The following is a 24,148-nucleotide window of genomic DNA, read 5'->3' as shown; positions in this document are numbered from 1 at the left end:
ATTACTTTTATGAACACTTGCGATTTAGCTATTAGCAGATAGATCGAAGAAGTGTCCTTTCATGAGCATACTTGTCTATTCACTGAAAAAGAAAAAGGAAAATTTGATTCCCCCACGCCAAGCATCTATTCCGTCTATTAAAATACAGATGGAATCTTCTTCACCATTGTTCGTTGGCAAATGGTGATTTGATTTCTTTTATATATCTCCCCCCCAAAAAAAAGTGAAAAAGAACGATCCCAAATAGCCGTTGCAATTAAGTAGCCTCAGTTTGAATTTCTGGCGCCTAGAAGCAAAATTAGGTGGACTATTACCTGTCTGGTAACCAAAAGCTATCCTCGGACAAGCAGTGGAGGTTTGTTTGGATTTACAACAGCTGTACAGAATGGTGTGTTTCACCATTTGATGATCTGATGGAAAAATTCTCGTCTTTGTAGGTTGCATGCTGTACATGTTATTGATCAATATTGCAGTCTCCCTATAATATATATATATGCTGCAAAGATCATCCCATTCAAAAGTCAGAGAATGCTGTTGAGTTGTATATTCCCAAACACTCAAGCTCTGAAATCATCGAAAAGAAAGAAAGATGGGACGGTGGGGAAAAAAAAATTGACTAGATAGTGAATAAGATGCACCGATCCAAGGAAAGCCACCTCCATTCTCAAATATGATAAGCATACAGTGCTTGATCAACTTAACATGATTAAATTTTGTACAAAAAAGAATCTTCAATTTTTAGCAATAGCCCGAAAGGGATTACTGTACTAAACACAAGTAGAATAGAACAATAAAACTTAAAGCTGTAGAATTGATTGTTTCAAAGTTCTTCGTAGAGATGTGGCCCTGGTATTTCTGCTAGTGGAACTGTGTTGCCATGAGCTGGTGCATGACTCAAACCATCTCCAACTGCCACTCTCTGGATTTCCACAGCCACCTCTTCCTCTACTTTTGAACCTGCCTTGATGGCTGCAAACAGCTTCCTCTGCAACTTCAGCAGCCCAACCCGTTTCCAGACAACATACAGCACCGCAGATAAGAACATGAGAAGGCCAGTCACCAGTATCACCCTGTTTGATGGAGTATAGAAATAATGCATGTTAACTGGAGTTTGGACTAACAGAAATCACCATCCCTCATCTCCAGTAGCCTTGCTAAAAGCTCCATCCAAGAGAAAATGTTTTTTTCTTTTAAGACAGATAGTACAATAGCTTTCCCCCGATAGCTATGCAACCATAAGGATAGATGTTTACCTGTCAATAATATCTTGACGTTGCATTGTGGAAAGCAAGCGACGAGTGCGCATCAGCAAAGAGCGGTGTCCTTTGTACTCGCCTTCAGCTTTCGTTAAAACACTTGTTGATTCCTCTGAAAAATACATCCACAAATGCAAAAGAAAATCTGAATTACCTTTACAAATTTGTAATCAAGGCAGAGAATCATGCCCCATCACCAATGGGGGGATACTTATGCACAAAAATCTCATGAGGCTACAGGATTGCATTTATGTAGCGGACCTTGAGCTCAAGTCATACTCCCTCTCCTAAATTATGACTCCTCTTGGAATGAGTTTCTTTCCTTTTCATTGGTCTTTGGGAAAAGGTTTCGGAAGAGTGTTCCGATAAGAACTTCTAAATAGGTAACATAAGCCTGTTTTGAGACATTTTTAAGGGAAATTTCTACTCAAGCGATTCAGTTTCTATGTAGAAATAAAACCGAATTACTCCCTTCACCCTCCCTCCCTCTTTCTATCTAGATGATGATTCAACAAATTCACTTTATTTTTTTGCATTGTACAGCGAACGATTAAAAAAAAAATCTTAAAATGAATCAAAATAAGAGTTTGAAACTTAATGTAATTAACTTCTTTTGTTTTTGTTAACCCATGAAAAAATGGGATAGATTTCTGAGAAATCTAATTCAGTTAGCATAGGATAGATTAAGATGGGACGCAAAAAGAATCGATTGCTGAGCCGTATGAGGTAGGAAACTCTCAAGTACGGTTCTAAGGAAAGGAACCACCTATTCTGACCGGGGAGAACAGGCCATTCTACAGGGTGATTCCGAAATTGCGGAGGCTTGGTTCGATCAAGCTGCTGAGTATTACCCAGTGAACATTACTATACGCATATGATCAACAAAAGTCGTAGGTGACTAGATATCACGGGCAGTACTATATTTTTTTCCAAATAACTTGAATAAGTAATAATCTGGTCTATTAGCAACACTGAAAGAGAAGCTTGCACAAGTCCTCTAACTGGATCTATCTATGAAATGTCGGCAGCCATGCATTTGAGATCCACTGTAAAACATATGATGGTTCGTTTCTCTTTTTGTCATTTAAAAAAGGCCAGCCATGCATGCAGAAGGCATAAAATATCGCTGGAACCAAATTTAAGCACTAAGCTTGAGAAAAGTTACAAACAACATTGTCTTGGCAAACCATGATTACCAGTACAACAACTATCATATTATTAATAAACAGCAAAACAATAAGGGATCATACCAAAAGTGCCCAATGTGTTTGCACTTCTTTCCACCTCCTGCGGAAAATTATGGATGAGGTAGTTATATAAAATAGATCTACCAATAAGGTAGCCATAAATCAAGACTGACTATGATTACTCAAGTAATCACACCTGAACCATCAGTTGACGAGTCCGCCGAAGGCTCTCGGTAATGCTTTCTGCAGCAGATGTTATCCCAGCCTTTGTCCTATAAAATCAGCAAAATTAAACCACTGTAGCATGTCTCTCAGTAATAATAAGTAGGAGAGATTTATTCATAAACAGCCATTACAGAGTTCACCCTAAGAAGATAACCAAGACATGGGCCTATAATTATTGAAAATATATAAGATCCTCGGATTCCAGCTTAGTGCAGTATTAGTCAACATCATGAAGAGAATCAGAAGCTGCCCCTCCCTCAACTTGAGAAACTCCAGACTGTGGATGAATTAGAACCGTCACCACATTTTAGTCATTCTTCTTACATGAAAAGGAATGGGTGTTTCAATGTCTAGAAAGTTCTTCCCCATTGTCTGAGGTTTGGCTATCAAATAAAATCCTATTTCATTTCTCGTCTTTAAACAAGAACACAACGAAAGAACAACACCAACAATAATTAAAGTTTGTACCATCTAGATGAAGTTATCTACATCAGGCTGTTTCACTAAAGGACTGGTTAAAATTTTATAGCCATCAATCAATTCTGCATTAACCTTTTTTCTTATGGTCTTTCTACCCCGCCTCGTATCTTAGCAGAACCTACAACAACTCTTCTTTACCAAATATGCAAATGCCATGAACTCAACTCATGTCACTTTATAATTAAGATGATGAACATTTTAAGAAAGAATACTTCATGAATAAATAATTCTTAGAAATCACTTGTTTTGCTAAATTTAGAAAACATACTGTAAATTACGCCGGCGGATTGTAGATTCTTCTCCACCTCCTAAAAGAAGCTCTCTCTGCAGATTTAGAATCCAATATTAGCAATGGGGCAGTTTTCTTTTTCCTTTTTTTTCGTGTGTGTGTGTGAGAGAGAGAGAGAGAGAGAATGTCTGTAAGGATCATTAGTTGCTGCTGAAGCTTATGCGGATACTTGGTATAAGGATTCACATCACATAATGAAATATAGCAACACCATAAAGGATCATTAAATTTGCCAAAGATAATGCACATAATTGTTGCGATGATTCACATTGCAGAATGAAATTAGCAATTTAAGAACATCTAAAGAGTTCACAGTTCCCAAGTTTGAGAAGAGTCCTCACCTCCTCCTGAGCAGCTTTCCGGATGTTGTTCTTTGCTTGCAAGTTAGCATTCCTCAAACTCATATGCAAACTACAAACAAGAAACAGGGCCCACAATTGTTAGAAGGGTAAAAATTAAAAACTGGAAAAAAAAATGAACAAGTTCTGCAAAGATACTAGTTCAACTGGAGAAAGCAAAAGCAAATAAGCAGATAAAAAAAAGACATAACAAGGAAACAAGAAAGTCTAGTAAACATTAAAAGACAGGAAGAGCAAACTCATGAAGAGTTACTTCTGGTATTGTTTCTTCCATAATTCTAAAGTTGAATTTGCAGACTGTGATTCTTCAATCGTAGGCAGCTGTTGGGAAAGAAGATCAAGCCGAAACTGCATCGATCTAAGGACCGTCAGACCATCCTGTGCAGCACCATTCAGTCTAGGAAGAGAATTTGCTTCCTCCGTCCCCCTTCCAGACTTTCCACATCCTTCAATCGCTGTGATGCGTTCCTGGATTTGCACGACAGTCCGATCCCACTCTTTCTTCAGATTCTCGACAGCCTGCACGACCTCATCCATTCTGACCTGAACAAGAATAGACTAACAACAATTCATATATTAAAACTAAAATATAAAAATCAAAGAGAAAAAAAACAGAACAATGATGAAAGAGTGCTTAATGAATCTAGAAATTAAAATAATTGTTGTGTTACTTCAAATTTGCATTGTTTTTGAAACAAAATTTTTTGTACAATGAGCGCAAGGCATGTAGACAATCTGAACAAAGAAGCAGCGCTCAACAAAGAACGTGTTCAGTCTGAATTACAGGAACCCTTATGCAGAAGCGCCACGCTCAGCGACAGAATTGGATGAATTGAAACTAATCAGCAGCCACAGAACTCCAAGCGATGGCCCATATGAACATGCTGTGCAGTTAGGAAATTCATCAAACATGCTGAAGGCGTGATGCAATCCTAGGAAAATGACTGAGAAAGACAGAGAAAACCAGATCTGACGAGATCGAACAGGTAGATAGCAAAAATATTAGGGGCATTTAGATTCTTCTTTGGAGGAAAATATTTCTCAAGATCAAATTGGACGGCATCTGCTAAATTTTTCATGCGATAAGAGAAAGAAGTTGTAATAGGTGAGAGCATAGACAGAGAAGAAGGGGGGGTGCCGGAATAAATCAGAGACAATAGAAAAAAGCAAGCGAAGGCATTCATTGGCCTGCGTTACCGTGTAGATCAGCGAGAGTGCGGGAAGCTCCGATTCTAATTTCGTCTCGTCCTGCGGAGCGGTAAAGAGAGAGGCTCGGAGGGATGGTTAAAAGAACGGAAACCCCAGAGTAACCATTCGAGCTCTGCGATGAAGTCGGCGACGCTTATGAATTTTGCGTAGACACCCTCCCAGAACTACTATTTATAGATATGCCGTATATGCTTCACAACCCCTGCTACTTGCATGTCCATTCACATGATCAAACTAGTCATTTAAAATATAAAAAGAGATTTAAACGCCGCTGACTCCAATAATAAAAAAGGTCGAGCGATCTACATTCAAGGAAAAAATGGTCAAAGCATAATTTTAGTTAAATTTGAACTTGATTAAATCTTAGACAAGCTTGCATGCTAGGAGGTTACGACATGTCCATCATTACCATACCATGTAAGTAGGTTGTTATGGCATAACTTCAAATTTATTAGGATACGATCAATAAAAGATTCAAGGCCCTAGTTATAAATAGACTCAAATATTCTCCATGAAACACCCTAGGTACAGAATGAGGCTCATTAGCGAGATCCATATCGGTAATAAAAAGGCCTGTCATAAAAGCATTTCAATGGAGCAGAAGTAGACCCTTTCTCCACCATAATAGCACCACCTAGCTTCGCTGCATTGGATAGTAGTAGCACATATCTTCATATTTCGATCATGATAGGGATAATGATACCAATGATAGACTTGACCTAGCCTAGCAACATTCATCCCTCATCTCCTACTGATTTGTCTCTAAAAATCTATTTTGAATAGATTTGAACTCTTAACCTGATGAGGATGTCGGGGCTTAAACAGGAGAAGTATGTGAGGATCCGTGCGGGCGTATGTTTAGTCCCACATCGGTTATTTGCTGGATAGATTTTGGGTACTTATACAGAATCAAGAAACCCAAATAATACCTTCGGCTAGCCATTTTGGGTGAGATCCTAAGTTGTTACAAATGGTATCAGAGCTAATCCGACCCATAGCCTATGTGAAGTAGGAGACACTGCAGCACGGATCCACTGAGGCTGATTACGGGCCGATCGTAATGTTTGTGATTCGATTTAAATGAATTTGAACTCTTAGTCTGACAAGAACGTAAAGGCTTAAACGGGAGGCATATGTGAGAATTCATACGGACGTGTTTTTAGCCTTACATTGATTATTTATTGGATAAATTTTAGATATTTATATATTATACTACGTTATCTACGCATCTAAAGTAATGGTCCTTGATCACAAATATAAAAGCAGTACTATTCGTTACTTTTCGTCACGGTCGGAGGGCATAAAAGTCGCGACAAAAGCGAGTGGATTTAGATCGTGGGAGACGAAATCGTCGTATTTGGCTTTAGTTCCCATTTACGCCATCCGTGACAATATAAGCTCGGGCTACCGGGTCCGTAATCTATTATTGGGGAGTTCGGGCCCACTCAACGAGACACGTCTCGCACGGAGAGAGGCGGAGTACTAAAGTTTCGTAACACTGTCCGCTGCCCATCTCCGACCCCGCGCAGCAACGGTATGAAACGTCCGGACGGGCTTAAGTTAAACTCTCCCTCGTGATCATTAGTTAAATGGATGGTCCAGATCGGCTCGCAAGATCTCAGTTGTGGGGCAGGTTCGCCGACTCCGAGGGATATTATACCGCAGAATGGCGACAGCTACCACCGGAGCGCCAACGTCCAACCGCCGGCCCGGTCCGATTCCGGCCTTTGTCGCCCCATCACGAGAAGACCGTGGAAAGGGCACCGGCTGCCGCCTCCACTTTCTCGCCTCCCGCCCCCCACCACGACCGCCCCCCTCTCCACCCCACGTCTATAAATACCCTTCTCTCTTCTCCTCACTCCTCTCCCGCAACCCGAGGACGGGGACCGGACCCCCTGTCGCCCCGCTCTTGCCGTTGATGCGATCCCACACCGCCGAAAACCCCACCTCTCGCCTCCTCCCGCCCCCGATTCGGTTCTTGAATCGTGATAGCCTCGAGTGCCGCCTCCCGGAGGTTTTCCGATCGATTGTCTCGGTGAATCTGTGGGCGTCGCCTTCAAGATAGTTTCCGGAGAGCGTGGCCGCCTCGGATTCTTTTCCTTCTTCAGCCAGAGGAGCCATGGCGATGCTAGGGATGGCCGTTGAAGAGGGCTCCGCAGCGAAGCGGTTCTGGATCAGGTCCCGGAAGGAGGCGGTGTTCGCGCAGTACACCCCGTTCGTGGTGTGCCTGACGGCGGGGACACTGGAGACGGAGGCCTTCCGCAACTACATTGCTCAGGACGTGCACTTCCTCAAAACTTATGCTCAAGCGTGAGTTGCGCCGTTCTTTGGAAGTTTGAATCTTTTAGCTTGTTCTTGCTAGTTTTGTGGCTAGGGTTACGATCTGGACGTCTGGCGCCTTCTATCTATACTTTTTGTTGGACTTTTGGGCGCGTTGGAAACTATAGTGGGATTCGTTCGGTTGAGTGAGTATTTTGAGTGTCCGGTCATAGATCGCTGAGTTCTACTTTGCGGTGAAATAAAGCTATAGTTGTCCTTTTCTCCTTGGGTGGTGATAAAAGGTTTCTTTCTGGGTTTTCCTGACTATTTCAGGTACGAGATGGCAGAAGAATGTGCTGATGATGATGATGCGAAGGCTGCAATAACTGATCTGAGAAAAGCTGTTTTGGAGCGACTGAAAATGCATAATTCATTTGTCCAAGTAAGATTTGGAACATTCTTGCCTTTGGATTTATCTTCTGAAGTGATCTTTTACTCATGGCAACTGATCGGTCTTTTTTCCCCTAATTTCTCCTTGATAATTTTTCTAACTGCAAAGCCTTGTCGGCAGAACAACTAATTCTTGAATGTTTGGAAAGTAAATATATAGTTCTGAGATGATCCGATACTTGTCATCATCTCTGCAAGAAACATATGTCATAAACGTGGTTTTGAAGGCATAAGATCGTATCTTTATCTTGTAACCTTTTACCATCCTTTGCTATTTCTTATCAAATAAATGACAACTACAATAGTCTTTGCTGGCTTTGATATGTGGTCCCTGGTTGTAAGAGTCATTAACTTTAAGTAGGAAAAAAGAAAACGCCCTTATACAAAGCTGGTTAGTTGGTATGTATATTTGTAGTTCACCTTCTTGCTGAAATATCTTAGCACTTGAATTTTTGAGTCAACCCTTCTTTCTTTTCTTTTTTGTTGTTATTTTCTTACATTAAAAGTGTGATGTTATCGGATGGATCCCAGCAAGAAAATGATAGGATCGAGAGATCCAAGGAAGCCAGAGAAGCGCATCTTAATTATTAATGAGAATTTGAGGTACAGTAATTAAATAAGATAGCCTTTTGATTTTGCTTGAGGATTGATGAATTTGAAAGTAAATGCTTATGGTCTTATTGATTCTACTGGTTGATGAATATATGAAATTGCCCAAAAATATATGAAACTTTTTCAACCGTACGTTATGCATTAATTTGTGTTTTCATTTTCAATCTTAAATGTTGTTTTCAGAGCAGTAGTTATGGGAGGAGTTCATAAGTCAAATTGAGTGTATTTTTGGATAACTCTCTACGTTCCTTGCTTTTCTCTTTCATATGAGGTATCAAAGAGATAGTTGAATTAACCCACGCACAGGGGCTCGTTTGCTGGTATTTGATTGATTATATAACAAAAGAATGATTTATTGCTTGTATTTCTAAGAGACTCTTTTCTGTGCTTGCCACATTTCAATTATAGTATGCTGAATGCTGGGCTTGCAATCTATTCTTGTAAGAAGTAATTTCCCCCATGATGCTGGCCAAGAACCAGAAGAAATAAATAGGATGCTAGCAACCCTAGATCATGCAATAGGACATAATTATATGCTTTTACACTGCCTCTGTCTATCTAGCTTCTCTTTACTGTTAATGAATTTGATGTCACCACTCCCTCTGTTGGGGACAGAAGAAGAAGAAAAGAAAGGAAGATAGATACTGAAATAACTTGGTAAATTGACTTAAACTAACAGCCGATATGTGGACTTTGGTGATGGGGGGCAGGGAACTCAATGAAGTAGAATTTGTTGTTTGGGGTTTCTATGAAGGAGAAACAATTAATATTGATTGGGCTCTTACCATTCAGTGAGATGGTTTTAAGAAAAATGGCATGTTGGTCAAGGATGCACTCTGATCTCTTAATGAGGTTGTGCTAGTGTAATGATCTTAGACTTACAATATATTTTACTATGGGGGAACACTGTAAGGTGGATATGAGTTGGTTACCAGGCTTTGAAAGATGTTATCAACTATATGAAGTTTTGCCAGAAATGTTACAACTTATGAGGTAGAATTTGAAGTTTGTATGTAAATACAAAGGATTTTATGTTTATGTAAATTTGTGCATTCATTCATTATTTCTTTCCTTTTTGGGGGGGTTGGGGGGTTGGTATACAACTCATGCAAGGTTAGGGCTTATTTCTTGGTTTTGGTACTACCTACCAATCTAAGAGATGATATAAGATACTGAATATTAAACTAGACTAGTGGAATAACTAAATGTTCCCTTGTGTGGCTGCACCATTGATGATTGATATGCCCATTTTTTATTGGGTTGTCAGTGTTGTATTTGGCTAAAGCCAGAACAGAGCCAACAAGAAATGTTGGCTTTTACGAGAGTCAAACCTGACCCAGTAAGGATCCAAGCCTAATTGTTTTGGTTTAAAGCCAATTAATAAAATCTAGTTATCTGGTAACATCTGTGATCCGAGTTTATATGTGCTTAATGTTTATTCTGCTGAAGCTTGCATATCCACTTCTATCCTCATTTACATGTTAAAAGTATTTTGCAAAGATTGTATTACTATTACTGTTTACAGATTAAAAATGAGGAAGTTGCCTATTGTAATCATTATATTTTTTGTTAAAAAAAATTGTACAGATAGTATTACTATTACTGATTACGGATTCAAAATGTGGAAGTTACGTATGTCAATCCTTATATTTTTTTGGGAAATAAAGTGATACACTCGGACATGAAAAAATAAGGTACTTGTCCATCTTGTTTGATAAGTTTAAGTTTTGGAAGTATAACAGAGTTGAACTGATGGACTTAGCATATCTTCTTGTAAACCATTTTTTGGAATTATTCTTGTAGATTTTTATTTTTCTAGAATTTGACCCAAGCATTCAAGGGAATATGTTGATAAACTCAAGCCTGCTGAGTTGGTGAATATGCATACTCATGTAGTGTCCGTACCAAGGATGGTGAAACCATCCCGAATCGCCTAGTTCAGCACGTACCGAGCCATACCGGTGGCAGCCCGGACGGTTCCGGTAAGCAAAACGAGAAACTAGTGATGGAGGGGGAAGAGGGAGATGGAAAAAGAGAAAAAAAGAGAGAGGGAAGGAGGGATATATGGAGAGGGAGAGGGAGGGGGGACAAAGATGCCAGGAGGGAGGGAGAGGAGGCTAGGAATCCCTCCTCTCCTCCTATGATCGTCCGCAAGCTCCGTTGGGCCAAGCACTGTTTCAAATGAAACAAGGGTTCGGCCCCATTCTTTTTAATATTTTTTCGCTTCTTCAAGTGAAGTTGCCACACCTTTTGTTGACCTCACTTAGAGAAGCAAAAAAAATATTAATAGATACCAAAGGAGAGGAGGGCTTCTGAGCCCTCCCTCTCCCTCTCCCAGCATCTCTCTCTCTCCCCATACCTCTCCCTCTCTCTCTCCTGTTCCCTCTCCCTCTTTCTCTCCCCCTCTAAGCCTTTGTTTCCTTTGAAACAGGGCTTCGCCCAACGGGGCTTGCGGACAACCAAAGGAGGAGAGGAGGGCTTTCGAGCCCCCTCTCTCTCCCTCCCTCCCCCCCCCCTCTCTCTCTTTTCCTCTCTCTCATTCTCCCTCTCGCCCTCTGATTTTCTTTTTTTGGTACATGCCGGAATGGGATGGCACGGTACCGTATCATACCGTACCACCGGCCTATCGGCACAAGTGCCGATTCTGGTACTGCAGACCTTGGTTCATACAATTATTTTTATTTTTTTTAAATACTATACCCGATGGATACCATCCATCCGTCCATGCATCTATTATGCAAGAAAAAATAATACCTAAGATCTACTTTTAATTAGCCAGTTGGATTTTCCTTTGCCTAATCTTACACCAATTGACTGATGTCATAAAGGCAAAGGGCTGTAGGGCTGTGTTATATGATTATTTTAGCATATTTTGTTTCTTGTCACTCTCTCTACTGCCATTGCACCTATACTTTTCTGTTTTCTTCAATCCTTATCATTTGATTATGAAAACATTTCTTTGTTCAAAGTTTTCTGAAGGACTCAGTTATGCAGGAATGGGGAATAGATCCCACCAAAGAGATCGTTCCTATCCCTGCAACAGTGAAATATACCGACTTCCTGCTTGCAACAGCTCTTGGAAAAGTTGAAGGAGGGAAAGGTCCCGGGAAAATTGTCACTCCTTTTGAGGAGACAAAAATTGCTGCTTATATTGTAGGTGCTATGACTCCTTGCATGAGGCTTTGTGCATTCTTGGCAAAAGAGCTCCAGGTGTGTCTGCAACATGATGCAAATGGTCATCCCTACAAGAAGTGGATTGAAAACTATTCCTCTGAAAGTTTAGAGGTATAGTTATATAACAAGAGCTATCCTCTATTGTTTCTCTTTGATTAAGACAAAACCACTTGAAGAATATGTTATTATGTCATATGTAAGTTATATTGATTGTTACTGCTTGCTTTCTTTTCCTTCTTATGGAGCACAGGTTGCTGCTGTGCAAATAGAAGATTTGCTTGACAAATTGAGTGTTCCATTGACTGGCGAGGAGCTTGAAGTCATAGAAAAGCTTTACCACCAGGCTATGAAGCTTGAAATTGATTTTTTTTCTGTTCAGCCAATTGGCCAACCAGCTGTAGTTCCTTTGACAAATGATCCAGCAAATCACCTTGTCATCTTTTCTGACTTTGATTTGACATGCACTGTAGTTGATTCGTCTGCCATTTTAGCAGAAATTGCAATATTAACTGCAGCAAAGACTGATCATAGTGGGACTGACAATTTGAATGCTCGGTCTTTTACAGAAATGAGAAACTCTTGGGATTCTCTTTCTAGACAGTACACAGGGGAATATGAGCAGTGCATAGAAAGCTTACTTCCAAAAGAAGAAGGTGATTGTTTTCTAAATTGTTACTTATAGCATATTTTCTGATATATGAGTGGTTACACAATGACAGATGTTGTGTAATGGAGATAACTTGTTAAGAAGTGTTGTTTTTTACTCCTTTTATTTGTACATTGCTTGTCTTTTTCCAGCTAAAACATTTGATTATGAAGGCCTTTGCAAAAGTCTGGGCCTGCTCTCTGATTTTGAGAAACAAGCTAATTCCAGGGTTATTGAGTCTGGGGTTCTAAAGGGAACGAGTTTAGATGACATAAAAAGAGCCGGGGAACATTTGATCCTCCAAGATGGTTGTACAGATTTTTTTCAGAATGTTGTAAAGAAAAAGGAAAAACTGAATATGGATCTCCATGTACTTTCATATTGTTGGTGTGCAGATCTATTAAGATCAGCCTTTTCATCAGGTAAATCCTTACTCCTTTGCTGATTTTGTATCACTATTAGTCAATTTTCTATGTTTAACTTTTCTAATTCTTTTACAGTATCCTTTTAATTCAAAAATGGTAAATGTCTCTTTTACTCTTGTTTATTTGATCAAAAACAATGTCCATGCCATAACTTTTATAACTATGATTTCTGTTGTAATATTAGGATGATGTTGTATGTGAAACTAGGCGATCCTGTTTGATATTTGGGGATTATATGATGCATGGCATGTTGAACCGGCCCGGACCGGACCGGTCCGGTTCAAGCGTGGAAAACAGTTCCGGCCCCAAAGGAGCCGTAACCGAGCGGTATAAGCCCGGTACTGCTGCGAACCGGACTGGTTTGCACCGATACCCACCCTTGGGGCAGCACGCTCATGCGCGTGCGAGCTGAGAACCGCGCCCGCGCGCAGTTCTCCAGGGAAGTGCACCCGCGCGGGCGCGTTTAATGCCACAAAGTGGCATTTAAAGAAGATTTAGATTGTCCAAGTAACATTGAGTCCTGAACTATCTCAGTCTTCCATTGTTTTATACATCCTAAACATTACAATTTTGCTTGAAACTCATTAATTTCCTTAGGAAACCAGTTTTTATATATACATATATATGTGTGTGTGCGCGCGCGCACACGTAACTAGAACAGATAAAACATAAACAAATGAAATTAGTCAAAATTGCTGAACTTATTTTGCTTATTCTCCACCAAATATTCATGGGGTTAAAAGTTTCATACTCTAGGAAGCAAGGATTTAAGTCTTGGTAGAGCGGTATGATAACATTGACAGCATACCATTTTAACAGGAAATTGGGGCCTGGGGGATGTTTTGGTTTGTCCCCAATGTCGGGACATATCGGGATAAACTGGGACACTTTTTTATCTTTTTTTTTTTTTTGCTTCTTGTTATTGGTTGTTTTGGTACATCTTGGTTTGTACCATCCCATCCTGGTACCATACCATCCGATAAGCAAACTAGGATGGGGCCCAGTACGGAGATCTAAAGCATTGCTAGGAAGCAAGCTAAAAAAAAGCTATTATGTACAATTACTTGGCTTAAGAGTGTGAAAAAGGATATACGTTGGATTACAATGATAGGACAGCCTTGTTTGCATTGAGAAAGATGAAACATGTATTTCCCTTCCAAATTCTAAGACTTAAGCCTTGTTGGCGAGTCTTTGCAAATCCAAGCCAAATCAATCACTTTACTTTTTGGTCATCCGACAGGGAATGAGTTTGGGACCCTAAAGTTAGTACATCCAATGTTATGCAAATAGAATGACTGGTTACTTACAATAGACCTGATGCACGAGTAAAGTGATAATTATTTTTTTTCAGAGAAAGTGATCTTGATATTAAATGCCTTAGATATATATATAATACCTGTGCTTGTAGAGCTTTCTTGACTTTTTGTGCAAATGAACAAGATTAAATTATTCACTATAACACCAAGCATGCTGGCCATAAGCGGGTTAGTGGATATGCCGTCACTGCTTAGTGAGGTTATTGGGACCTGCCTTCCCTCCTCAGCAGTGAAAGTTTGATATTGCAAGATTGTGCCTTTATGTCACTTTTGAGCTTGATGAGCCTCTAAAAACAAACATTAAATCATGATTCGTCTGCAGGTTAGTTCCACCTAGATGTGGCTTTTTCTCTGGGATGGCTTATCGTAATTTGCAAGTTCAAAAAAGGCAGCCCAGTGCACTAGACTTCTACCAGGGGTTTGGAGAGTGTTAAATGTATACAGTCTTAACACCTTGTGCGGAGAGGTTGTTTTCATATTTCAAACGTGTGATACTCAGATCACATTGGAGCAATCTGCCACTGGGCCAAGGACCATAATCTACAAGTTCATGTAGAAAATTTTATATCTGCATGATGTCATGAGTCATGACATTGGAGAGTTTTTCACAGTCAGTAGCTAACCAACCTTCTAATTCTGTTGCCTTAGATTTATATAACATTGGAAACAATATCATTTTACTGAGGTGGAGAACTGATTTCCTTAAAGGAAGAACTCTTGACAGATAATATCCTTATTTTCATGCATCCTATCTAAACAAAATAAGATCCATGTCATTGTTTCACGCCTTAATCATCAATATATTGACCATAGTGAAACTGACTTAAATCAAGGTGTGGTAGGAAACTCCACGAGGCTTTTGTCTCTGCCCCAGGTAGGATCGGAGTTATCAAAGAGCTTTGGAGGATGGTAAAATTAGGATATATGAATGGGAAATTAGAATGTGTGGATATGAAAGTGGATAAGACTTTTCTTCTCAGCAGGGCTTGTGGAAGGTGGCTAGGGCTGGCTATAGGTTATTCAAAACAATCAAACCAGGGACCATGGAGGATCCCAAACACCTTTTTCCTTTGCAACAGTTGGTGAAGTAGCAAATCATTGGCTTTGCTAGTACAAGAGTCTGAGGCTAACTAGGGTATTCATTTGTTTGCCTAATATTGCAATGTGTTGGCAATCTTCAGTACAATTGCATTAAGGGAGAGCGTGGTGTCTGACATAGGCAACCCAATGACTAAGGGGCTCTATGATTATTCCAGTGGTGTAAGTAAATTTAAGAGTTGCATTTTTTTAGTCAATTTTCAAAACAAAACTCTTCAGTATATAAAGTTGTTTGTCAAGACACAATGTTTACATATTAAGAAGTGTTCATAATTTTTCTGTGGTTTTCTAAGAGCTTGTTGGTTAATGAAGACTTTTGTTTTATCATGTTGCACATGGATATGCTAGCTTGTGATGATTCTTTAGGAGCTTGGAATTCCAACTCAGTTTGCTTGAGGGAAAAAGTATGGTCCTTGAGAATTTGGTTGGGGAGCATATAATTATGATGTAAACCACTTTCCATTATTTAAATTAGATTACATGCCTTATACAACAATTTATTTTTAGCTTCCAGGCTAATCATAAACCTGGATGAAATTAAAAGTTTAACTGACTCCATTTTCACTATTATTATTTCTTGTTCGCTATGCAGAATATACATGTTATCAGTTAGCCAATGCACGCACATTTACCTTTCAGACACACTTATTGGTTCAGATGTAAATGTAACAATCCTGCACTGTGGTTTTGAGGCTCTATAAAGTTTTTATTTAGATCATCTGATTAAGGTTTAGACTCTAAATCCAGTTAGCAGGTCAGTGTGATATATTTTATCAGCGGGATACTGGTTCATATTACTGGTAAAAAAATTTGTCAAAAGGTCAACTTGTTCCATATTAATTGGCTGTGCCATAAAATATGTTCTGGTCATTTAAACACAGTCTGAAATAGCATATTCATGCTCCAGGTCATCATTTTGAATTTCTAAGGAAAGTTTTATTGCCTCCTTTTGTTATTATGAAGTTTCTTGTAAAAAAAATATCAGGCTATCATGCATGTTTAGTTTTCCTCATGTATGACGAGGATAAGCTTGTGCAATCATACGGAATAGAATGTGTCTTCCAGTTTTTTTGGGAGAAAAACAGAAGGATTATGGAGCATGCATTGTCCAACTTGAATCTTCAATACGTTGGATCATGTACAATGTTGATCAGGGATAAATTTGTTTCGTAATTTTCATTTCTCCCCGTCCAGTCGAAAATGTCTGATTGGTGAGAGGAATGATGTTTCTGGTGATATCATGTCACTAACTCTTTAAAAGGAATTGTAGGGCAAGATTGTTAATTGTGGTCTGTTCATGATGTTGCTGGAATTTGACATGAATTTGTACTTCATGTGTTCAGTAGGTTGCCTGAATTATTTGAACATTCACACAAATGAGTTCAACTATCAAGAATCTATTTCAACGGGTGAAATTGTTAGGAAGATGGAATCACCCATGGACAAGGTTGAAGCATTCAAAAGTATCTTAAGCAACCTTGGAAGCAATGGCAAGCACTTATCTGTGTACATAGGAGATTCAGTTGGCGACTTGCTTTGCTTATTGGAAGCAGATGTTGGCATTGTGATTGGATCAAGCACTAGCTTAAGGAGAGTTGGCAAGCAGTTTGGTGTTTCTTTCATTCCACTCTTCCCTGGTTTGGTCAATAAGCAAAGACAAATTAATGGAAAAGACTCATGCATCTGGAAGGGGTTGTCTGGCGTTCTTTATACAACATCTAGCTGGTCAGAGATAGAAGCTTTTATTTTGGGGACATAATTCTTTTCATGTCGTTCCTTATTCTTGTTACCTTGTTATTTTCAAACAAGAGTTCAAGAATTCATGATTCGAAGATATGTGTCCAAACTGTGGCTGATTTTACAATAGCCACAGGTCAATTGTCTTTCCGTTGTTTTCCTTCAGGTTTGCCTTAAAAATGGAAATGCTGTATTGGGCCATGCATTGCTTCGGCGCTAAGGTACATCCTTTATCTGTACTCTCCTGTTTCCATCTTTTATATGCTTGATATATGATGAAGTTGTTCCGCCCCTTCCATTGCAGGCAATTGTGACATTCTAGGAGACAGAACAGATGATTAGTCAAGTATGCATGTACTTGTCTATAATTTTTGGGTTATAAGAAAATTGTTCTTGCCTAGGAACGGTATTTAGAATTAGAGAACATTCATTTCGAAGATGTATCAATTTTAAGCCCTGGGAACTCTAAGGAAATCTCAGAATGTATAAGAGCCTCTTCAAGTCTAGTCAGGATGTTGGAGGTGCTCATTTGAGCCCTTTTGAGGTGTACACTTTATAAAGCTATTATAACTGTAACCGCCCTCCTTTCAGCGACGATGAGGCTTCAAGGGGTTGCTTCATCCCTTCTTTTGTCCATACATCTTTCAGATTTATGCCCAATTGGAAGTTTTTGTGTTGTCTGCGACAATTCTGTGATCAGGTTTTGGTCGGAAGTTTCCAAGCACGTTCAAAATTACTCAGTTTTGTGTGGTGATTGTTGTAAGGCTGGCATCACCCAGGTTTCGACCTTAAACACTGTTCGTGTTCTGTATATAGGGTAGATAGATGAGCGTACAATGATAAAAGGCACGCATCTGATGGTATTAGCCTTCACCCTGCTCTGCCTTTATTGCTCTCGTGTTGCTTCAGCATGCTTAACAATCAGACTTGCGTGCAATTTCTTTGCAGATAGAAGATCTCAGTTCAACGGTCTCTGGTTCACCTCAATTGAAGTCTCTATGGGTTGCGTAACGGTGGTTACCGTATGACGTGTCTAACTTTGGTACTCTAATTAAGTGAAACTCAAACCAAGGCAGTGCTTGGAGACGGGCATTATATTGCCGGGTGATTTACTGGACGAAAATGCCAGTCTTTTGTAGTTCTACTTCAAAACCTAGAGGATGCAATTGTATCTTCTGAACAGATGCCGCTCTAAGGGGCCATTTCCTAGGGAAAATAGGTACCCTCGAGATTTAGTCATCTGAGGAAACCTGACATTATCAAGATTTAGCATCGTGAATGTAATAAATCTGTTCTCAACTCAAATCTGGTAAACTGAATATAAAGTCTAACCAACTAAACTTGGAATGAATTCCACTGCAACAACTAGAGACATTAGACCTTCGTTAGCCTCCTGGATTGCAATACACCGATCGTCGCTAACTACATAAAAGTTCGAACAATTCTAAATGCAAATTCATACGTTACGAAATTCCAACCAACCTAAACATGACTGAGAAACTCCATCTCACACACGACACTCTTCGAGATGAAACCCTAATCACCCAGAACATAGCAACATGCTGGAAAACGAGAAGATAGAAGCATGGCAGCTGAGCACAGCGAAAAAGATCTTGAGCAGCCTAGGTTCTTGCGTCCATGGCCAGGATGGTGCTCAAGTTCAAGGGGCTCATGTACTTGGTTGTTCCAGCCATGAATTGACGCACAAGGATCCGGTTGGCTCTCTCCGTGGGATGGAAGGCGTCCCAGAATGCAAAGATGTCTCTATTCGGGCATACGTTGGACAGCACAGTGCAGAGCCCGAAGCCGTTGTAAGGCCCTTGCCCGCAACATGCAATCTTTGATGTGACAAAACCTGCCATACATAATAATATGTTGACGCCTTTTAGTAGGTAAGCTGTCATTAAGTACCAGAAAATGTATTCAAATAGGTATGCTCCCTACGAAGCCCCTCCATTTCCTTCCAACTCAACCTCATTCTTAAAAGCTTGAGATTGGTTCTCGAAGCCTGGCTTTCTTCCCTTAGTTTTTTTTTCTTTTTTCCAGGATGCTATGGAAGAGGGTAGACCCATCGAAGATGAGTTTGCACAATTTGCATTGCAAGAGTAGTACAATTTTGGATGGGATGGATGGCTATCAAATAGGATGGATATTGCATATCATATGCCGCATGCTTTGCATGCAGTACACCGCATCCTATTTAATAGCTGTCCATCTTTATAATCGGATGACGTGGTAGCCATTCAAGACAATATTACTCTTTATAGTGCAAAATATGTACCGCAGAAGATTCTGAATCATCAAAGAAATGAGTTGTTCATAAATGGTTCAATTGCTTGCTCATGAAACGAGCTTGTTCAAGCATAGTCAGGGCAATCTTAAATCATAAATAAATAAGTTATTATTGATAAAAAATCTAGTTAATTCGTTAATTAATTTTTATTATTAACTATTATTATAAATAAAAGATATTTATATACATTTAATTTTGATAAAAATGTAATTATATAGAAAAGAATCTATTGTAGTTGCTAAGTTTGAAAGGCAGCCAGGATAATGAGCTCAAGCCTCTCTTTAGATGCATATGAGAGCTTAGAGGGACAGCTCGTACCCGAAGTTAGATCTGGTGGGTCTCGAGCCTAGCAAGATTACAAAACCAGCCAAGCTTGAGCCAGAATTAGGAAGCCTGAGCTTGGCTTTTTGACATTCCGTAGGAGTGGGTTGGTTGGAATTATTACTCCATAAAGTTGACCCCACGGAGGTAGGTTGTCCGCCAGGTAACAATAAATAAAGGTTACATCCGATAGTTAACTTTTACCGTATGCTTGCGGGTCGGATATGAAGTCCATGTGCATCGAGTAGACATTCACCGAGAAGAAAACATCCGAGCCAATCTGGCTGTTGAGCTCATTCACGACCTGGATCAGCTGGGGATTGAATAGATTTGAGGCTCCATTAAGCTCAGGGTCGCAGTGCCCGGTCCTACTTCTTAATGCAAGCTCCGCTGGGACGCAGCCAAGGGGCCCAGTCCCGGTCACCAGCACTCGACGGGCCCCCAATTCATATAGGCCCTGCAATGTTACATCCCAAAAATCAATCACTTCTTTGGGAGCAAAGTGGGATCTTTCCCCCTTCTGTTTAATTTGCCAACAAAGCTACTTTAATGGTTCTACTGAAATGCCAGTTCAAATATTGACTCCAAAAGGTTTGACAAAGCTATAAGTAAAGCACGCATCAATTTGTATCAAACAAGATAGTTTTGTTTTTTGACCTTTTGTTTAATTTGTTAACAGAGCTCCAGTTCCAATATGGATTCCAAAAAGCTTAACAAAGTTATTACTAGATATCATATTTCAGCATTTTTTTTCCTTTTTTTTTAGCAAGATCTTTCATCTATTTTTGGATGTCCGAGAATTTAAAGAGCTAACAAGAAATATTGTAATCCAGTCTAAACCATCATCAAAGATTCACAAAAAAAATTAGGTTAGGAACAAGGGATCTTGACAATTATTTGCCTTGCCCTAGTGCTGGTTTTAATTATACTGGCCTTGTCTCCACCCACGGATGCAATGCCCGTGATCGAATCTGTTCCTTGGCATGCAGACCACGTGGTTGTACGAATGCACCAACCCACAATAAATTGTGCTCCTAGCATTGAATTGAATACCGTAACAGGAATAGGGTCTCTCACGCTAATCGGCTCTAATTAAGGTGGCAATGAAGCGAGAAACATAACCTGACATGCACTACTGGCCATGCTTGCAAGTTATTCCGGAACAATTCTGCTAGAGGTGGAGATACGTAATTCAGGAATAATGTGAGACACCAAAAGTTTGCACAGATTTCAGATAGCTAAATATTGAGAATGTCTGTATGCTTATTCATGAATTACAATAGCAAGAAAAAAAGAATCAACACAATGTGTGAGGATTTCTTGGACTAATGCATGATAATTCATGAATTAATTATCAAGTTCATGAATAATTGAGTTATCTGTGATTAATTTGTTGGAATCATTCTGCCCAAGGAAAAACAGACAACAATGCGAGAGCTTCTCAATGAGTCAGAGGACATTGCCGCCATGTTGCTAAAAGTCTTACTTCATCGTCAGAGGTTTAATTATTTGCAATGAAGGTGCTTTTTAAGAGCTAAAAATATGAAGTGCGCATCTGTGAGAGGAAGACATAACACTACAAAGTGCCCGGCCGCAGCACAACTCACAGGGCTTATATAAAAGGAAAGAGTGGACAAAGAAAAACTTTTGTCTTCAGTACTGGTCGGCCATGAAATTAAGGTTTTGGTGCAGTGATATCCTTAATTTCACTGGTGAAAAACCAAACTGCGCTGGTACGTAGTAATATCGATCTACTTATTTGCCATCTTTTTTGAAAAGATGAACTTATCAAACTGAAAGGAAAGACTAGAGCTAGACATGAAACATACTGCAACTCCATCAAAACCATAAAAAAAAAAAAGGAAGAAAGAAACATACTGCAAGTATCTTCCTGTACTCGGACATCAGATAGGTGACATAGTTAGGCAAGGTGAACTGTCGAGATCTCACGGAGAAAGGCACCAAGTAGTAGTTGTTGACAAAGTCGTTGCCCCCGAGGGTGATCAGAACGAGCGCTTGGTTCACGAGACGCTGCGCCTGCTCCGGACCTATCAGGGAGCTCAATCTCTGCTGGTACTGCTCGAAGTAGTGCAATTGCGTCCATATCCTAATTATGTTCACCTGCGAAGGTTATTCAAGTCAATCAGTCACCATATGGATTGCTAGCGAATTACAAACCATGCATTAGTCCTACTTACAAACTGGATTCCAGTATCGTTGAGAATTCCGACGCCTGCTGATGCGAAGTTGGCACCCACAAGTAGCTTTTCCCCTCGGAGCTCGGGACTCAAGTATGGCAGTGTGGGTTCAGCTCCCAGATTCTCACCTGAAACGTTGTTCGAATCCATGGTTGAGAAGAAAATATAAGGAACTTAAAAAACTCACAGAATCTAAGCAGCAGAAGCTCAACGCCAGGAAAGAACATCTAGTGATCATGCTTCAAACTAAATTATGGATACACAGTGCAGGTTGGTTAGCTGTGGATGCCTCGTGAAGTGAATGAAACACTAACTTATTATGTCAGGGACGTTCATCCCATTGGAGAAACGGCCGGTTGGTCGGCGAGTCGGGGAGTCGATGCCGTAAGGGGGTGCATCGGCTCGGGCTGTGGTTGCTAGGTAGTTGTTGTTGCCGTTATCCACAAGAGAATCGCCAAAAACGAAGAAGGCACGAGCTGCCTCCGAGGAGATGGGAAGAGTTACGAGAGCAACCAGAGAGAAGAAGATAACAGGAGAGGCTTCCATCGTCATGAGACGAGAGGACAATAAAATGAGCCTGGAGTGGAAGGTTATGGACCTGAAGACTGTGGAGTTGCCTCAGAGCGACCACGGAAGCAAATGAGTCGACTTGAGTTTCTGCTGGAGGAGTTGCCTCATTTTTTTGAAGGTCCGTCGTTCCAAAATGATCTGGATCTCAGGCCTTGACAGAGAGGTATGAAGCCGCATCTATGAACTGCTCTGATTTGTGGTCCCTCTCGTAAATGCATTCTTCTGGTTTTATTCTTGCAAAAAGAAGTGCTGCGGTACCATTTAATCGATGTCTTACGAGCTTGATGATGACCATATAACGATGACGTTGGTGATATTGAGATTCTTTTCGGCACCCCAATTATGCATCTAAGTGTTGTTTCCTCGTGAAAATCCTAGAATACAGCTCCTAAAGAGTAGCTCTATTTCACAGACAAATTCCAGTCCATTATTATTGGAGACTTGCTTAACAGAAGCATGCGCACAGTAGAGAACATCTCATCTGAGGTAATAGAACTCTTTTGCAGGCACACATTTTCTTCTAGTCAATTGCCACATTATTGAGTACACGTTTATCCCACTGAGTATAGTACCTATCTTTCTGGTTTGATCCGTAAATTTCTAAAGATATAAATCATAATATCGCATTGCAATTGTTCATTGTTTTTTTTTAAAAAATAAAAATAAAGAGTGAATGGAAAAGGTGAAATAACTGAGATTTTTATAGTCATTTTATTTCTAAGCTTCCTATGGGGCAAGAATACAGAACCTTTGTTTTGGTTTGGAGAATTTAAGCAGCGACTGATGCTAGTATTTGTGTTATGAATAAAATGGTATTAATTTACATATCTTACATAAGAGTGATTACAAAGATACACATTAAATTTTGACACTAAAAAAAATGAAGTATGCTCGACATTTAGAATTTACTGAAGGTAAATGTTCTAGCCTGCCCAATGAGATCTCGACAGGCGTAAGTCTTTCGTTATTTTGTTTCTTTCGTGTCCGTCTCTGATTGGTCCACTCTCAATATTATGTCGTAGAAATTAATGTCAGCTTTTTTTTTAACACTGCTTTGGTCAGTCAAAAATCACAGAAGTTACCTTCTTATTTCCTACATCAATGAGGGTGTCAGCGAGGGATGCCTGAGCAACGAGCTCATATCCATGTGAAGCACATTAATAGGTAGGTTCCATCATTTAAAAGGGAGCAGCTGGATCCATCTCTCATGGCTTGTGCTTCCCTTCCCAGTGTTTAAACATGATTATAAATTCTCAGGGCTCTTTGAGATCAAATACTTCGTGAAGAACCACAACTTGTGGATGTAATGATTCAATTGATCATCGGCAGAGGTCAATCTAGAGGCAACAATCCTTTGTCGCAAACAAAGAAGGGAATATCTCGATGGTTTGAGATCAACTTGCTAGTCTAGCGCGCAAGTGGCAATTTCCCAAACTTCAACATTCGGTAGGGATGAGCTGCTTGGATTGAGGATTACCTCAATCCAATAGTCTTATCTAAAAATAACTTCCATTAAGGTAGAGAGCCTGCCTCAACCTAGTTTAGGAGCTAGTTGGCAACCTGCACCCTTAGCCTTCAATTGTACAATATATTTAATATATATAAAAAAGGTTAGCATACTGCACCAGGGCAAGCGAGTCTCGAGTGGGAGACACTAACCAAAGAGCAACCAAGATGGAAATTATACTGCTTGATTGATCTTTGTTGTCAGTGTGGGGTAAATCTTTTTTGATGGGAAATTATATATTAGAGGAAACATGATCTTGTCCTAATTGTTAAAAGGCAATTAAACGGATGGGAATTATTTGCACTGAACATCTTAGACACACATGTCAAATTTCTATAAAAACGGATGTTGAAAATATGTTTGCATTATGATATTAGCACTCCCGATATCAAAAAATAAAGAACAACAAATGCATTCCCCTTCTTGATGAGAGAGGGAGAGAGAGATGGATGGATGACATCATATGCAGTTTGTCTAATTTAAAAGATATGCTAAATTTTGATCTTGATACAGAACCCTTTCAATTCAAATTATACA

At 39.8% G+C, this 24,148-nt stretch overlaps 3 protein-coding genes across 12 annotated transcripts; 1 reads left to right on the top strand and 2 right to left on the bottom strand.

Annotated features, from left to right (window-relative positions):
- Positions 1-641: 641 nt before the first annotated feature.
- On the bottom strand, positions 642-5,231 carry ATSEC20 (Sec20 family protein). Of its 4 annotated transcripts, none has more exons than XM_088706049.2 (9): positions 4,994-5,162; positions 4,581-4,680; positions 4,050-4,354; positions 3,779-3,848; positions 3,417-3,472; positions 2,640-2,715; positions 2,507-2,543; positions 1,254-1,368; positions 642-1,070 (listed from the first exon to the last, which is right to left on the bottom strand). In XM_088706049.2, the coding sequence occupies exons 3-9, from the start codon at positions 4,331-4,333 to the stop codon at positions 821-823; spliced, it is 888 nt and encodes a 295-aa protein (XP_088562175.2). In that variant the 5' UTR covers positions 4,334-4,354; positions 4,581-4,680; positions 4,994-5,162; the 3' UTR covers positions 642-820. The 4 variants fall into 4 exon arrangements, with proteins under 4 accessions (XP_088562175.2, XP_038971244.3, XP_008789478.4 ...); XM_039115316.3 differs by having other exon boundaries at positions 4,050-4,339; XM_008791256.6 differs by lacking the exon at positions 4,581-4,680 and having other exon boundaries at positions 4,994-5,231.
- Positions 5,232-6,686: 1,455 nt separating this feature from the next.
- Positions 6,687-17,410, top strand: LOC103706963 (bifunctional TH2 protein, mitochondrial-like). Of its 7 annotated transcripts, none has more exons than XM_008791254.6 (7): positions 6,687-7,315; positions 7,598-7,706; positions 11,321-11,611; positions 11,751-12,153; positions 12,299-12,568; positions 16,332-16,943; positions 17,027-17,410. In XM_008791254.6, the coding sequence occupies exons 1-6, from the start codon at positions 7,125-7,127 to the stop codon at positions 16,742-16,744; spliced, it is 1,677 nt and encodes a 558-aa protein (XP_008789476.4). In that variant the 5' UTR covers positions 6,687-7,124; the 3' UTR covers positions 16,745-16,943; positions 17,027-17,410. The 7 variants fall into 7 exon arrangements, with proteins under 7 accessions (XP_008789476.4, XP_008789475.4, XP_017698250.4 ...); XM_008791253.6 differs by having other exon boundaries at positions 16,329-16,943; XM_017842761.5 differs by having other exon boundaries at positions 6,690-7,315; positions 11,306-11,611.
- A 669-nt stretch (positions 17,411-18,079) lies between these two features.
- On the bottom strand, positions 18,080-22,374 carry LOC103706966 (GDSL esterase/lipase At5g33370-like). Its single transcript, XM_008791257.6, has 5 exons — positions 21,849-22,374; positions 21,535-21,662; positions 21,215-21,457; positions 19,541-19,793; positions 18,080-18,577 (listed from the first exon to the last, which is right to left on the bottom strand). The coding sequence occupies exons 1-5, from the start codon at positions 22,084-22,086 to the stop codon at positions 18,345-18,347; spliced, it is 1,095 nt and encodes a 364-aa protein (XP_008789479.4). The 5' UTR covers positions 22,087-22,374; the 3' UTR covers positions 18,080-18,344.
- Between the last annotated feature and the right edge of the window lie 1,774 nt (positions 22,375-24,148).

The sequence above is a fragment of the Phoenix dactylifera genome, chromosome 10 (genome assembly GCF_051530095.1).
Source record: "Phoenix dactylifera cultivar Ajwa chromosome 10, Ajwa_hap1_PhDact_Kaust_v1.1, whole genome shotgun sequence".
Lineage (NCBI taxonomy): Eukaryota > Viridiplantae > Streptophyta > Magnoliopsida > Arecales > Arecaceae > Phoenix > Phoenix dactylifera.
Note: the sequence above shows the minus strand (reverse complement) of the source record. Positions and strands in the feature narration are given on the sequence as shown.